This window comes from Cupressus sempervirens, chromosome 3, assembly GCF_028749045.1.
Source record: "Cupressus sempervirens isolate cs-2001-9-10 chromosome 3, ASM2874904v1, whole genome shotgun sequence".
Classification (NCBI taxonomy): Eukaryota; Viridiplantae; Streptophyta; class Pinopsida; order Cupressales; family Cupressaceae; genus Cupressus; species Cupressus sempervirens.
In genome coordinates this window covers 21,497,058-21,514,934 of record NC_143120.1, presented here as the reverse complement: position 1 = coordinate 21,514,934, position 17,877 = coordinate 21,497,058, and the positions used below count along the sequence as shown (strand labels likewise).

General features: G+C 33.6%; 1 protein-coding gene across 1 annotated transcript; it reads left to right on the top strand.

Moving 5' to 3' along the window:
• Nucleotides 1-2,901: 2,901 nt before the first annotated feature.
• LOC149564550 (wall-associated receptor kinase 2-like) lies at nucleotides 2,902-6,327 on the top strand. Its single transcript, XM_089818102.1, has 3 exons — nucleotides 2,902-3,848; nucleotides 4,607-4,792; nucleotides 4,890-6,327. Exons 1-3 carry the CDS (start codon nucleotides 2,951-2,953, stop codon nucleotides 5,999-6,001), a joined length of 2,196 nt encoding a protein of 731 aa, XP_089674228.1. The 5' UTR covers nucleotides 2,902-2,950; the 3' UTR covers nucleotides 6,002-6,327.
• Nucleotides 6,328-17,877: the final 11,550 nt, after the last annotated feature.

The window sequence follows — 17,877 nt, the reverse complement described above, 5'->3', positions numbered from 1 at the left end:
AACCTTTGGTACGAACTTGCACAGGCGCTTGGTTAGTGGAGCCATTCTCTCCAATAGCAATAGCAAACACCAACATCAACTACTGGGTTGGAGAAGGTTGAGCTCATTATAAATAAAAACATATTCCCACAATAAATGTGGTATGACAGATGATGGAAACCAGTGACAATTCAGACGAAAGCCATACAAACCCTAGTAGAGATCATAACCATGAAAGAAAATGACTTTCAACCCAACATTTCTATTTTCAATAGTATAAACTCTATGAAATCAATTATCTTTAGATCTATATTCATGTCATAAATAGTCTTCCACATTTGGCATACCATGCTTATCAAAATATTTTGAATTACCTTTAAACAATATTTTAAGAAATCTCAAATCACATTCTCCTTGATGAGAGGTCATAATAGTTTTTTAAATTGAGGAGTTTTAGTTTTGATTTTAGTATATGTTCTATATATTCCAAAAAAATTTATTAATTCAAATAATTTAAAATATTTTATACAAAATCTATTTAACCATTCAACCATTTCATTTTTCTATTTGAAACAATGTCTCTTTTCACTTTTGCACCATTTATGAATCAATTAAAATTTAAAATCTGTAAATTCAATACTCTCATGATAGATTTCTGTATACACTCCAAGAGCTTACCATTTGCATTTGAGTGAATTTTCTAAAACTAAAAAAAAATTAAAAATGTGCAAATAATTGCATATTCACGAGACATCATTTTTTCAATAGAACCATATCAAACAACTTACTTTCCTTGTTTACAACTCTACATTTGGCACACAAATCTACAACCATGAGTAGGATCTGGTAGAGATTGTAGAATTTGGTTTTGTATTTGGATTTTGCATCTGTACTTGATATATACAATATCCAAGAGAAAATATCTACTTCACACCTATGTTTTGCATACCATCTTGACATATGTTCAACTTACAAATAAATGAGATCTATAAAAGAGTAATGGGTATTAACCATGGATGATGCTACAATTAGTGAAATACAAAATCTTTACATAAACTTTGAGCTGATAATCTACACATTTTATTGGTACGAGCCAAACTTTCTAACTCATTACACAGATCCAGAAACCATATCTTTACTCTTGTTACCATTTGTTAAGATCGAACCATTATTCCTCTCCACATCAACCATCTCAGAAGTTGATCCCTCTTCTTGATTCTTTGTCAATATATTACGAGTGCTGCATCTACAACAAAAACAAATTAGCGACACTCTGAAACAATCAGTTGAAATAAAAGAAAAGGAAAGAAAATATAAATGAAAAAGAAAAAACAAAGGCGGATGAATTCAATTTTGATGAATAGTTGTTTTATGCCTCGTGCGAGTGAACTTGCATTGTATCCCTAGTCTTTTTTCAGATATTTAATATTTCATTAATAGAGAAGGTCTATTTATTAAAAAATAGTATTTTAAAATTATTTTTAGGTGGGAGTTTAAAAAGTGGGAGATTTAAAAGCTAAGCTTTCAAAGACCTACTAACATCCATCTTGTTCCATTTTCTTTGCTATCATATGCAACTTTCGTCCATGTATAACATGATGAATGCAATGAATGATGTTTTGCCTCTTATGTATCTTAAGGCATGCACTTTTTTGTGAGAGCTTAGCTTCTCCCTTTGGTTTGCCCATCCATGGTTCTGGGCTCCATATCATATCGATTGGATGCACTGTCTCCTGCCATGTGTACGATCATGATTTGTTTCCTATGAACTTATTCCCTCCAATCTATTCGATGCTATCATTTTTTCCTGACACAACTATCCTTCCTATAAACTATACAATTGATCAATTTTCAAAAAATCTACAACATCATGCATTTGATCTACATAGTTTGTAGTTGAAAACAACAACAAAAATTGTATAAAAAACACTATGTGAATCTGAAAAAAAATTAAAAAATAGTTTGACTTTATTTTGTCTTTAGTGCATTTTATCTCCCGATTAGCGTGTCCCATCTTTTCTGATGTTCATGTAATAGATAGAAGAAATATATATATATATATATATATATATATACTGGACTCACAATTATAATGTTTGGGACTGATGGATCAATTAGTCTCTTGACAACTATCATGACTATTCAGAATTCTCTATTATGAATTAGAAATTGATTTAAGATTATTTTGTTAGCAGATGAAATATTTTTCTAGTCTATTTAGGAGTATTTTGGTTATAGCTTGCTTATGAATATTTGATATTGATTTACTTATCTTTTAGCATTTCTTTATATAGAATCTTATTTATCAATAAATATTTCTTAACTATATTTAAGGTTTGGGTAATGCAATCTTTTTAATCTATTTATTATGTTTCTAGTTATTATAATTTTTTATTATTTATAAATATTGTCTATTAAGAATTTTACATATGCCAACAAATACTAAATCTTACTTCTTACTTGAAAATTACATGAAATTTCCATAAAATAAATTTGTGCCAAAGACCATAAAAAGGATCCATTGGCTATCTAGCAAACTAAAATTTGAATTATAAATAAGAGTAACGGAGCATTTCTTTCATTGTATTTATCATGAATGATTGATTTCCAATCTATGGATGGATGGTTTAGCATCTTCTGATTTGCTTTTCATCCTCCTTTTCAACTGTCAACCTTTGCTTTAAGAAAAAAAAGATTGTTCAGGTCATATAAATACTGTGATATATATGTATAATCACATGAACTTTTAAAATTAAAGCTATCCTTTTATTGAAGTCATGTGAACTACTACAGCTACCTTATATATATAGATAGATAGTGGTTTCTTACTTTCATGTGAACTTATCTCGAAGTGTCTACAAAATCTTGCTTTCATGTGAAAAACTGACCTCAAAATAGTGCGGTGGTATTTTGTCAGGTAGTATTATAATGTGAACTTGGCCACAATCTTGGTTTTCCCTCAAAACAGAAAATGTTGATACACAGTCGAGTTGTGGCCCGTCTGATAACTTTTATCTGTTTGGTGGGATTTATTGCTGCAAAATGCCATCCGGAAAAGTGCGGATCAAAGAGAGTGAGTTACCCATTCTGGATTAACAATTCTGGTTGTGGACACCCTGGTTTTCAGATCAGCTGCGAGAGAGATAACGATACTAAAACGGTGGCTCCATTCTTCTATGCCAACGTAGGTAATTATAGCGAGAGGAGACTGAAAGGCAATCATAAAGATGGGTTTACTTATCCATACAAGGTAATGGAGATCGATTACACAGGGCACCTCATCATAGACTCGTGGTATATCTATGCGTGGACGTGTGGAGACATGTCAGGGCAAACCTACTTTGGTCTACCTTCAGATGGGTTTTTCACTATTTCAAGCTCCAACAGATTCATAGTTGTTGGCTGCAACACATCTGGTACATACAGTTTTGGTGGCTTGGGAGAGGTGAGATGTGTAGCAATATGCGAGTCTCAGAGTACTCGACCGTACTGCCGCTATGGTTGTTGTGAAATTAACCTTCCAAATAACTGGCCCTCTATAAATTTCACGGGCGGAGGTTTCTTTCGTAACTTCAATACTAGTGCCAACAAATACCAATCTGAGTGTGGATTCTCCACCATATTTGACCCCTCGACCTTCATCAATAAAACAAGCGAATTTTTCTGGGGAAGAAAGAGTGTTGTTTCTTATGGTCTCCGCCTTAATTGGGGTATCGGCCTCCACAAGTGCACCGAGGCAAGAAATACGACAATTTATTCTTGTGCCTCCAAAGCAAAATGCATCGACTCTCCTTCAGGAAAAGGACATGTATGCAAATGTCTTCCTGGATATGAAGGAAATGGTTACTTGAATGGAACAGATTGTACAGGTATAACTTTTGGGTTGTTGCATTATTGACTTATGTTTTATGAGTAGTGATTTAGAAGAACTCTTTCTTATAGAAATGAAGAAAACATTCAACATTTATTCCATTTAGGTTATCTTCGCTTGAAAGGTCACCAATTTCATTATCTCTCCGGCTCAATCACACTTAACTATGGAATTTTCTCTATGGTTAACCTCCAAGAATGTTCCAATACCTTAGTGGGTATTGCCTGGATGTAATAAGTGTTAAGTGTTATTTTCATTCCCACAAGAAATAGAAGCTTATGAATCATTACTCATGAAACATAGATCAATAAGTTTAATTCAAAATCTTCACAACTGAATCTTGATAGCAATAGCATAATTTGACACATAGATCAAGGAGTTTAATTCAAAATCTTCACAACTGAATCTTGATAGCAATAGCATAATTTGATGGGACAGACTAATCTCCAGACAAAATGCACAATACAAAGGCAAACTTTTTTTCCCCAGATTCTAGTGTTTTTTGTTTTCCAAATGTTTTGCCTTTTGAAGTACAAACTATGCTGTAATTTTCAGAAAAAATCATGATGTTTTTGATTTTTTGAAAATTTGTCAGCTGTACAATTTGTAGCAAGGATAGGGGCGTCCTAATTTAACTAATTTGACTTACTGTAAAAAAAATTCTATTATTTATGTATTTTAGATCTTTGCTCAATATGTTGTATCTCTCAAATCTTATTATTATGACTTCTAATCATAGTCATGATGACTGCTCAGATATAGATGAATGTAGTAGTAAAAAATTGAATACCTGCGTTGGAGAAGAGACAGGAGGAATATGCCATAATTTGTTAGGTTCCTACAATTGTTCATGTGCAAAGCGACACAAGGGAGATGGCTTTCATAATGGGACAAGATGCATGCCCACAAGCTCAAATCGTGGTGCCTTCCCTGCAATCATAGGTAACAAATATTAGAATTACTTCCTTTAATTGTTTGCCTAAAAATATTTATAATCTACAATGTATAATTGTATTTTGATGTCTGGTAAAATGCACAGGATCCGTCTCTTCGATTGTGTTTGTCTTCTTAGCAGCATGTATTTTTGTCTGGTGGCTAAAACACAACTTGAAGATTGTGGAAGCTAAGTATTATCAGCAGCTGCAGCAATTTATTGCTTCAAGAGTGGGGAGAGAAAGCCTGAGAATGTTTTCTGCAAGAGAGCTGGCAAGAGCTTCTAATAATTATTCAACGGAAATGGAGCTGGGAAGTGGCGGCTTCGGAACTGTGTTCAAGGGCATTCTATCAGATGGAAATGTTGTGGCCATTAAAAAGTCCAAGAAAGCTTTTAATCTGGAGGATGACCATGAGTTTCTTAACGAGGTTGCAATTCTCTCCCAAATAAATCACAGAAACATAGTGAAATTGTTAGGGTGTTGCATCCAGGGTAAATTTCCTTTGCTGGTATCTGAATTCATTCCAAATGGAACATTGTTTCATCATTTACACTCCAAAGAAGGGTCTTTGCCATGGGCTTCACGTTTGCAGATTGCAATCGAGACAGGGGAGGCCTTGGCATATTTACATTCTGGTGCATCTCAACCCATTTTCCATCGAGATGTAAAATCATCCAACATTCTTTTGAACGAGAAACTCTCTCCCAAAGTTGCAGATTTTGGGATTTCTCGTCTCACTTCTAGTGCTTCCAATGACACACATCTCACCACTAATATTATGGGCACAAAAGGTTACTTAGATCCGGAGTACTTCCAAACGTATCAGCTCACAGATAAAAGTGATGTATATAGTTTTGGGGTAATCCTGGTCGAGCTTTTAACATCCCTGCAACCAATCTCCACAGCAAGGACCGACAATGAGTGGAATTTATCTCATCTTTTTCTGTCGAGACTTCATCAAAACCGTCTCACAGAAATCTTGGATAGAAAAGTATTGGAGGAGGGAAATCTGCAACAGATGGAAGACGTGGGAAGGCTGGCAAGAGAATGCCTTCACTTGGAACGTAGGAAAAGACCATCGATGAAAAAGGTCTTGGAGGAACTTTTGTGGATAAGAGGCGGCACAAGAAACACAAAATTTGAGGGCAGTGTAGAGTGCAATGATGGAACATTTGAGAAAAATGGAATTTTCACATCTTATGAGTTCAACAGTTAGACTTTTCCATCTATAGGTGGGAGCATGCAAGAGGAACCATTCACTTCATTGTTTGAGATGTCCACCCTGTCTGGACGGATTGACTTCAAAGGAAAGCATTTCTAGTGCATGTTGGAATGCGTAGTTTTTTATCATTATACTAAATATCTTGTTTAGTAGTTCTTAGAAATGATATAATGCAGTCAAATTCATAGAACGTTTCAGTTAATGAATCGATGGCTCTACAAGTGTTGGTTTCATGTCATAACTTCAAAAATGTAATATAGCAGTCAAATCTATAGAAGATTTCATGGTGCAACATGGAATGGTACATGATTGTGATGTTTATATGATCTCGTGGTCTTCAGTAGAGTGGATGTTTAACAAATACAAACCAGTGAATGCTGGTGAAGAGCTCTCAGAGAAAGCTGGGCATAGTCTTGCTGTTATGGAGCAAGATAAAACCATAACCAGAAGCCTCACTTTCATCAGCAGCGGCACATCGAGGGTTCTTGTCGTGCATCTGTTTCGTTATTTTTATTTTATTGACGTGTATTGTAAATTTGTGGTTTTGAATGTGTACTTTTATTTATAACTTTCAATAGCAGTTATCATGGACAGATTAAACAGATTAAAGTCTCAATTACTATGGTTTAAGAGAGAAAGTTCGAAGAAAACTATATTCAAACCGATAATGGACTAGCAGGTATAATGGACCATATTGCAAGTTATGTCACTAAAGATTTTTGTCTAGGTAGTCAATTTGTTAGAATAATGTTTATCCACATAGCAGTAGATGGACATTTAATATGTATTCTAGAAAACGCTTGAATAGTCCATAGAAAGCTCCAGAATTCCTCTATCGTAGTTGATTGTAGAAAATTCTAGAGGCTGTATAAATCATATAAATACACCAGCCTCCTTTCACAAATGTGTGTGAAAAAAATTATAGTGATGTGCTAAATAAATTTGTATATTTGAGTGTGTAATTTTACTCTATTCAATCTTATTTTACTGCTATGTGATGCTCTGTTTTGCCCTATTTTTGCTGCCATATTCTGTTTCATCTCACTCCATTGCTCATTTCAATACAATTGAAGAAGAAGCAAAGAGCTAAATCACTTGGAAGAAGTTGGGAAGGACTGAAGAAATAGCAATCAGGGAGTGTTGATTGGTAGATAAGTATGATTTGAATCAGACAAAGGAAATTAGGGGCACTCGTAGTAGAAAATGTAAGAAGATGCTATCAATTGGAGTTTATAAGTAAATCATAGTTTTTGATTGAAGTTCTTGTTTAAATCTTGAAGCAGAGTTCTTGCAGATAGTTATTATCTAATTTTGAAGTAGAGTTCATGCAAATAGTGAGGAGAAGATCAAGGTGCTCATAGATGGATTGAATTGGCAATAGGTTGCATATATTTTACAAAGGTTATATAGGCAAAAGTATTTATTTGTCCTTGCCCTTAGGCACGATACTTATGTTTTTGTGTACTTTTTTTTTTTTCAATTGATCTTTTCTTTGATAACCTTGCACATAGTTATATTCTAGAGTTTGAAATGATGTTTTCATTAAAATTATTTTCCTTTTTATTTTTCTTTTTTATGTGATTAGACAATCTGATTTTTCCTAGTAATCTATTTGATTTTCCATGAATAAAAATAAGAAAATTATTATAAGCATTCCACCTATCAAGCTCATTATTTGACAATTTATTTAAAAGGTGTTTGTTTCTCCACTATCAAAACCTCTAATTTTGCCACATTCTTGCTCACGTGTTTCATCATCACTATAGTCGCTCATGGTTTGTAATGAAAGGGAAGGAGCTCATATGATGCTTCTACTAGTTCCCTTGAATCAGATAGCAAAATTTATTTTCATTCTTTTGGAGGTGAAAATGTTCGGTTGCTTTATAGACAAGCTTTCTTGAGCCACCGATGATGACAACCTTCATGACAGCTTCATCTCATTTAAGTTCTTGAATCCAAGATAATCAAAAATTTAATTTAAATTTTAGTTGTTATAGTTTAGGGTTTTGTAACATAATTATATAGTGATTTTAGTTTTTGGGTTATTGAATAAAGTTTCTATTTATATAGATTTTATTTTTAGAGGTCATTTTGAAGAGACGTTGTGAGATCTAGTGAATCAATATCTTTTTTTTTTTAGATACTTTTATCTAAACAAATTGTATGTCTAAAGAATGATACTGAATATTCCTTATGTGATGATATAACTAGGGTTTTAGTTTTCCAAATTTTAAATTTGACTATTGTGTTTGAATTTTTTTATTATTGTATCTTATGATTTAGGGTTTATTTTTGCATATTGTAAGTATAACGAAACTGGAAGATTGAATCCCATGTATTTGGCTTTGTGACATTTAGCGATGAGAAGGTGATGGAAGCCATTGAAACCAAGAATGGCATAGAGCTATACATGGGAAATATTAGTGTCAGTCAAGCCTACCCCATAATTGGTGATTGAGGTAGTGGATATTGTTGTGATTGTGGTAGCTACACAACGGTGACCTTGAGATCCCAATGAAGATATTTTATTCACATTTGTATAATTTTTCTCTTAAAATTATTTTTCATCTTTTTCAAATTGGTTAAATTCTTCATTTCTCTATAATGGGGTTGATCCCAAGAAGGCATGGGCTCATCTACCATTACTATTGTATAAGTCAAATGTGCTTGCTCTATTGGCCTCCTGCAAGATCCTTAGACAAAAGCAAGAGCATAGGAACAAGAAATAATTTTAAGAGAATCTACAACTCTACAAGATTAAAACAATCTCTATGCCATAAAAAAGAAAAAAGGAAACTATGCATATCTCTATGCCATAAAAAAGAAAAAAGGAAACTATGCATATCTCTATGCCATAAAAAAGAAAAAAGGAAACTATGTATACAAGGTGCACCAAGATGGTGTGCAAAATGGGGTATAAGTGGACACATTTTTTTCTAAAATTAGGTAAGCTTGATCTTGGAAGACTCATTTGAGGGTCATGCACTCAAAATGAGAAAATATGTAAAACGTAAAAATTGTAGTACTTTAAATCTAGTTACTAAAATACTAATTTTTGTAAATATTGGATAAGATTAAGAGGGTCAAACCCCGCAACAAAAATTTGTTCCTATTTTTTGTTGAAAAACATAAAATAGTTGTTTCTTTGCGCTCAACAAAACATATAGTTATATTTAGTATTTAAAAAAACCCTTTGGCAGGATGATAAGTAAGAGTGAGATCTAGAAGTTGATAATTAATTTAAAATTGATATTCATGTACAAAATTCAAATGGGTTGTAATAGTTGATTTGAATCAATTCATTTTATTCTTTGATTCAATTAATTCAATTTGAACCATCACCATGAGATATAATTCTAGAATTAAAAGATTGACCAATTTTGGGTGATTACATTTGCCCCTCTTTGAATTGATGTGTGAGTAGCACATTGATTTAATGAATAGTTTGATTTGAAGTGTAGAATGAGAATTGAGATCGGTTCCAATTTTGATTGTATGAAGATCGATTGATAAGATTTTTAATACTATCTCGAGAATAAAGCTTAGTCCTCTGGAGTTAAGGTTAGAGTGTCCCAATACCAGTCCATAAAACAGATGACAAGGCGTATCATGAGTTGTAGGAATATTTGAGTTGTCATAAGTTTGATTGAGATAACTGATAGAAAGTTAGTTAGTAGAATGATTGATAGGATAGATAGAAGATGGTATGAGATACAGAGAAGAAAGATGCCCCTAGCAATGAGGACTTTGACTTTAGATTTGATTGACAGATTGAAGTAAGATTTGAAGAAATAAGCAAGATTTGGAGTATAATTTTGAAATAGAATTTTGAAGAAAGATTTGAAGTAAGATTCAATGATGTAATCATCCCACCCCCTCAGGAGCAAAATTGAAAGATGATACTTCAAAAAAAGTGATGTAGAGTAATAGATGTGAAGATGTAGATATGATGAGTGGTTTAGATGAATGTAGAATAGATCAGAATAAATTGTAGAAAGTGTAGAGTCCATTTGGAGTGATGTGAGGGTCCATATGACCATGTTTGACCAAGTTTGACAATGATTTTCTCAAAGTTTAAGAATATCAAATTTTGATTTTGATCCCAAAAAAGGACTCATGATAATCAAATTGAGGAGGGGATGATGAAATGCAATTTGTGTTGAATAGTCTACCCCTTGTTTTTTTCAAAGGATAGTAAAAGAGCTATAAGAGGCATTTTGTAGTGCAAAGATGAGATGAAATAAAAACCTAAAATGAATGCAACCCTAGGACTTACTTATTGAATCAGTATGGTTTAATTTTCATCATTGAACAATATAAAAACTAATATAGTACAATCACCATTGGTTTAACCATGGCAATATGAATACTTTATCATTTTGAGCCAATAAATGCATGAAAAGAAAATATTTACAATATATACAAAATGTACAGTAATTGCAAAATTCTCATAGTAAAGTAAACATCACAACCTGAAAAAAAAGAAAAAGAAAAAGAAAGTACATGTTTTTCATCCTAGCTTCTCTAGTCTCAAACATCATCAAGTTGCTAGAAAAATCATGTCTGAAAAAAAAAGTAAACATCATGTAATCTTTGTGCATGTTTTTGGCATTTTAATTTTAATTTTAATTTTTTTTGATTTTGTGATATATCAATATTTTTGGTAGTTTTCAAACAATTTTAGTTTTTTTTTTTCCTTTTTTTTTTCATTTTTTTTTTTCAAGTTTGGTATAGGTGGATTGGCGTCATGTTTGAGAGTCATAGTTTGAGTGTGAGAAATCTCTATAGTAAAATGATAGTAGAAAGATGTAGTTAGAAAAACTAGTGATTGAAGCGAGAGAGAGTTTCTTAGAACACTAAAGGAATCTCATTGTAGTAGAATGACAGTAGACAGACTTAGTTAGATCAACTAGTGATTGATGTAAGAGAGACTTTCTGAGAGTATAGGAAATTTCCGCCTAGAACAAGTAGGTTGCCCCTAGACTTGTGACCAGATTCAATCCATGTAGGTATGAGAAATGTTTTGAACTTAACTAAAAGCTTATGCACAAGCGAAGATGCTCAAGGATAAGATAGCTAAATCATAAAAACTTGCAAAGAGAAAGTCACTCAAAGAAGGAAAGAAAAAGATAGCTGTACAGGAAAGTTGAACATTTTTTTGTTTTAAAAAAAAAAAAATTTAGATCCTTTTTTTTTAGAGATATCTAGCTCTCAATCATGATCACATTGGTTTGTCCCCAATGTCTAGCAAGGTGTAGGATAAGATGTAGTAGCAAGTTGGTGGATAAGTAGAGATGGATAGGCAAGGAATATGAAGCAAGTGAAAGTGGTCCTCAAAAATCCTCAAGAGTACCCATGCTAGGTAAAAGGATATAACAACATGGTGTAATGGAAGGTAGCATGTAGGATATTGACATGATGTCATGAAATGTAAAATATCCAAGAGAATGGACATGTCAAGATATTTTAAGAATCTTTTTTTTTTTTTTTGGATCAAGACCAAAGGGTAAAGTGAATAGGATAGAAAAGTTTGGTATGGAGGCTATGAGATGTGGGATACACAAGATCATGATAGGGAAACCAATAGATAAGATAGCCAATGCTCATAAGCAGAGCAACTTTGTCAAGATCAAAGGTGAAAGAGAAAATAGATGGGTGATGAAAGAATTACACATGATGCTTGTTTGCCAAATTTTCATCATGGTACTATCCAAAGTGCCACATGAAGTGGTTTTCACCATAGAAAATTTTAATTTTAATTTTATTTTATTGCTACCAAGGTGCCACAAGAAGTGGTTTTCACCAAGGCACTTTTTTTTTTTGAAATTTTTGAATTTATTTTTAATAGAAAGAGTCAAAGCCTTTTTCAATTTTAATAGTGCTCCTATTAGAAGGATAAGTCATTATAGCCCAAGACCATAGAAATGTATGCTCAAAGATGTTGATAGGGTAATGGAAGGGAGATTGTAGGAAAAAGAGACGTAGATGGATGATATGATTGTAGGTTTTGAATGGATAGATGGAGGATGGATAATAGGGAAGTGTAGGCTTTGAAAGATTGTAGAAGAGTAGGTGTGAAAGTGGGAAAGATCAACAAAGACACACACTTTTAAGGGTAGTGGAATGATTGAGTAGATATGGATGAAATAGCTTGATGTTTTGATGTAGGAGATGGTAGAATAACAATTTTGGAGGAAGGTGGAGTGGAAGGTTTTGAAACCCTTTTAGGAAGATGTTTGAAAGAATATGGAGTGGAAGCCTTTGGAAGCTTGAATGTCAACTTTGATTTGTTTTCGATATTCAAGTCCTTCAAAATAGACTTGGGAATTCATATAGCTTTTGATTTTTCATTAGTTGCTTTAGATTGTATTTCTTCCATAATGGATTTAGGAACCCATATTTGCTTTGATTTTGCAATAATGGACCTTTGTGGTCTCTTTTGTGCATTTCCTTTCTTAGCATTCACACGTTGATTAGAAAAGACATAGTGATTTTTATATGTATTCTTGTATATGTTCTTAAGTTGATCATCCAAATTGCTTCCAAAAGGCTTGGGATTTGTGGATGAAGAAGGTTGATACAATTGGTTTAGATGGAAAGCTTTATGTGAAGGACTCAAAGATTTGTATCTTTGTTGATCTTGAGGTAGGGTAGGAGGAATAGGTAATGAACTAAGAGTAGAATTAGGAGATGGAGGAACATAAGGTCCCAAAATAGATGGAAGGTTTTAAGGGTTTAGCTTAGATGGATAAGGACAAAGAATAGATTTAGAAGATACAAATGGATAATGGATAGGGATATTAGCATCCTTAGAGAGAGCAACATGACCTAGGCCATTAATAGACTCATGAGTAACTTTTATAGGAGCAACACCGTTGATAGGAGCAATTATAGCTTGAGTATAGATTTGAAGTGGATGTAGAGAAGTAGAAAAAGAGGGTGAGAGAATACTTTGATTTTCACAAGGAATTTTAGGTAGCATAGGAAAAGTATCTTTCTCTTGATCTTGACTAGTCTTGTTAGGGGTGGTGGAATGAATATCATGATTTTGCCTATTAGAGAGGCATGATATGGGAGATGGAGGACTATGTGGCTCTTGAAATGGAGGGATGGCATCTTGAGGGATATGAGAGGGTTCTTGATCTTGATCTTTAGTTTTTTAAGAATTCTTAACATGGAGTTCTAAGGACAAGGTATAATGTGGAGTTTGCATGGTAGACTCTTGAAGAGATAGTGAAGGACTAGTTGGAGTGGGAATAATAGGAGTAGTCAAGCATGAAGGTTTTGGATATTTAGTATGAGTAGTACGGAAGAGGTTTGTAGCTAGGTCAAGATTAGCTTGTGTTTCATTTAAAGGTATCCCTTGAGGGTACACATAATCAATAGTAAAAGTAGTGGGTTCTTTATTTGGTGGAGGTATGTTGAAAAGCTTAGACGCTTTAGAAGGTGATGGTATGTTGGAAGAAGTACAAGTCACATTCAAACCATTACTAGACATTGTTTCATGATGTTGATCAAGCTTGAGAGTAGTATCTTTGAAAGATAAGTTCTTAGGTTTTGGAATTATGCCAGATCATCAATTAAATCTTGGATTTTATTTTTCAATTCCATGCAATGTGAAGTTTCATGTAGATTATGTCTATGATAGGCACAATATTTACTCATAAAGCATACTCCAACCAAACTAACTTTAGGTAAAACAATGAGTTTCATTTGAAGAAGTTCATGCAAAGTTGATTCATAAGGTTTTCCCAAAAGGGTGAAATCACACTTTGGTTTAGGTCCCCAAGGTTTTCCTTTGAATATACTTCTAGATTTCTTGGGTGTTTGTGCATTGTTCTTAGATGGCTTGGATTCCACATCATAAGAAATTGATGGTTTGGTATCATTGGAGGAAGGAGAATAATCTTGCCAGGAGAATTTGTTTGATGATGTGTTATCTTCTTCCTTTAGTCTTTGAAGTTGAGTGCTCATTGTTTGGAGTTGTTTCTTCATGTTTGCAATAAGTATGTGTTCTTCTTCACTAGGAATGTTGGATTTAGCACATTTGTTGTTATCAATTGTAATGTCCTAGGTTTATGTGAAGCAAAAAAAATCTTTTCCACCCTTAGTTGCAATAGTCATAGGTAGAAAAGTTTGACAGGTTTAGACTAAGACCACACTTAAAACATCATCTCAAAGTAGGTGTAAGTGATAGCAAGGGTGATTTTTTCCAAGGTACAAATAGTCAAAAGAGTGATGGCTAGAACAATCGAGATAATTGATTATTGTGAGAGCAAGGTATAACAACATAGTAGAATAAGTAGAATAGTGAAGTAAAGAGACTAGTTCAAATGTGGGTCACAAGTGTTCAATCAAGATAGTTTAGTTTCAGATTGTTGCAAATAGAGTTGTGTACAGAGTTTTCTTAACATAAACCAGTGAAGATTCAAGAAGATGGTAGAGTTAACATTTTCAAGCAATTTCTCATCAGATGGTTAACTCACCATTTCAATAGTTTTAACTTGTTTGATGTTTATGCAGATTTTGAGCTTTGAATACTCAAGCATGCCAAATACATCACCAATCCTATGAAGATTTTCAACTAGGATATACAAAAATCAAGTATGAGGTGTCCTTGATATACACAAGATGAAAGAAAATAATGCCACACTTTCAAGAGGAGATAGTAACCCAAATCTCCACCTTCAGTTCCTGTAATGATGCAAAATTGGTCATATCCTTAAATGTAGAATTATATCTTGAAATGGAATAGGTTCAAACAAATCAAACAAGTCAAATCAATTTGAACCCATTCAATTATGACACATGAATATTAATTTGAGAATAAAGATTAATGAGTCATTATTTTGGAAATAAATTTAATATTGATAGGGGACCCCTTATCCATAAATGAATATTCTATTCATTATGGGGGACAAGGATATTGCTTGTTTATTCTAAGTGGAACTTACACCTAGAATTGTTTATTCTAGTGGAACTTACACCTAGAATTTTTTATTCTAGTGGAACTTACACTTAGAATTGTTTATTCTAGTGGAAGTTACATCTGAAATTGTTTATTCAGCTCCCAACCTCACCATGGTTAGATCAAACTCTACCCAAGGGACTCCAAATCTATAAATGCAAGAATCATTTGGGAAGAAAGGGGAGGGGAAGAAGTAATGAAATACTATTGAAACATCATTATATTTCATACTTAGCTTGCATATACATGTTTTCAATTCTAGCATACTTTCATACATGCTCACTTAATTGCTTATCTTCATTTGGAGTGAACATGCATATTCATCTAGGGTAAATACATTGCAATCCATCCTCTGCTCAAATCCTTCATTCTAAGCATGGTCTATGGTTATTGGGCTCTCAAGTCTGAGAGTATCAAGTTGCCTCATCTAGTTAGAAGGCAATAGATTGCCTTGTGTATGCACGTTGAATGAATAGTCTCATGTTTGCTTCAATGTGATAGCACACAAACAAAGATCACATTGAAGTGTGTGTGGACTGAGAAGCCATATTTCATGCTCACATTTCTACCACCCATCATGGGGCTTGAAAGAAATCAATTTTTCTAGCCTCTCTCATTGAATTTTTCATTTTTTTAAGCTTGCTGTCATGCAAAGTTGCAGATCCTTGCATGAAGAAACTCACTAGCCTATGCCAAGAAATAGGTAGATGAACATGAAGAAATAGGTTCTTGTTCCCTTTAGTCCACTTTCTCAAATGACTCTCTATACTTCCTCATGTGAAATCTTGTATGCTCACGCAAGAATAACACTTCCTCGTGCGACACAAAGAGAATCTTTGTGCATAGTGTAGAGAATCCTCACATGAGTTCTGGCATCAGTCTTCCTATAATCTACATTTCTTGTTCTAATTCTATGATTTTTATGATTTGATCTCTGTTTTGAAACATTTATTTTATGATTCCTAACTTGTGATGCAACATAAAAATGGTTTGCAGGATGTTTTGATGAGGAACTTGGAACAATGACTCTAACACTTCGATTGTAGGATGCTTGATGAAGACATTGATGTGGAAAATGCTAATGATTTGATTGTAGGATGCATGTAAAAGAAAACTCAAGAAAACATTATGTCTTTGAATGCTTTCAAAACACAGACTAAATAGGGCTTGTGAACTTCGTAGGGTGCAAGATAGGGGAATAGGGGAGTATGCTCTTTACTACTTGGAAGTGATGCCCAAGAGTAAATTAGAAACTTAGAAGCCTTTGAAAGATGGTACCTGAGGGAGGAAAGAAAGGTAGTGGTTCTCCTAAAAAAGTCCTAATAGACAAGTTGGGATTGATAAGCTAGCTTGGTGATGAACATATTCTATGTGCTTTGAGTGAAGAGATCAAAGCTATTGGATTTTGCTCAAAACAATGAGCTATTCTGAGTTTCCTTGTTCGAATTCAACCTAACTCTAATCTTTTGCAGATGTGTTATACTATTCCTTTGAGTTGTAGTAATCTCAAAACTTAGACTTCTTGCTTAGCTTGTCATTTATGATCTGCACACGGATTAGTCTTGTGACTCATCATCCTATCTTGATTTCTAGTGTTTGTCGAACCTTGGGTCATGATAGTAAAAAACTATTGGTTGTTCAAGCTATTTCTTTGACTACTCTTACATAGGCTCACAATGCGATTACTATACTTCACTTACTTTGAGATGACATCCTAGTGTGATCATTGATCGAACTTTGAATTTAGTCCTTGTCTATGACTGTTATGACCAGAAGTGGAAACATGTTGCCTCCTCATAGAATGAGATGGGGTAGAGGTAAAGGTCAAACCCATGATAGAAGTCACATTTAGACTAAGTATAGGGAAACATCCTCACGATCTAGTTCTCCTGACAATTTGTCTAGTGCTCAAAGAAAATTTGACATAAACTTGCAATAGATTAGGAATCTACTATTCCAAGAAGATCTAAATGCTAATGAGATACCTATAGACATACCATCTAAATGATTGTTTGAAATTTTTATACAACCTACACATATTGAACATATCCCCATCCCTACAATGATGGATCAAGATAGAGAAACATGTGAAAATAGTGTGAGAACAAACCAAGATGATTTTCAATGAAATGAAGGGACTTTTTGTCCTTACACATATAAAAATGATGATGGGGATAATGAAGAGATATCCCTAGAAGTGATAGAATGATGCTATAAAGAAAAGAATTTCCAGAAAATGATTGATATCTTGCTCCAAGAAGAGAAAGAGAAATACTTTCTTAAACTCGCTCAGGAAGGAGCAAAACTCCCTCGACATTACAATGTTCAAATGATTTTCACTCAAGAGGAAGAAAATGAGACCTCAATATTGAAAAAAAAACTCCTAATCATGCAAGAGAAACTAGCTCAAGTGTTGCAAGATAAAGACAAACTGGCTAAACAATTCATGCTCAATAGTATTTTTCCTTTTCCTTTTGACAAGAATTTGTATTTGCCTCCTTTTCCTAGAGGAGTTGAGCTACCTAAATATGACAAATAATTAGGGACATCCAATCCTAAAGATCACTTGAGAGAGTTTTGCACTCTATCAATGGAGTTCATGCACGACCAAACATACCTCATGCACTTTTTCCCACAAAGTTTAGGTGGTCAAGCCATGGAATGGTTTTCAAGATTGCCTATGGGAATCAAAATTTTTGATGAGATTGCAAACATGTTTGTTCAAAAATACTCACATGACATACAAAATCTCGTTAACATAAGAGACTTGTGCAACCTCAAACAAAGGAATGGAGAATCTTTTCTATCATTCCGTCAAATATGGCGGCAACTATATACTAAATATTTACGCAAAATCCCTAAGACTAAAAAGTTAGACATCTTCATGGATAATCTCTTGCCA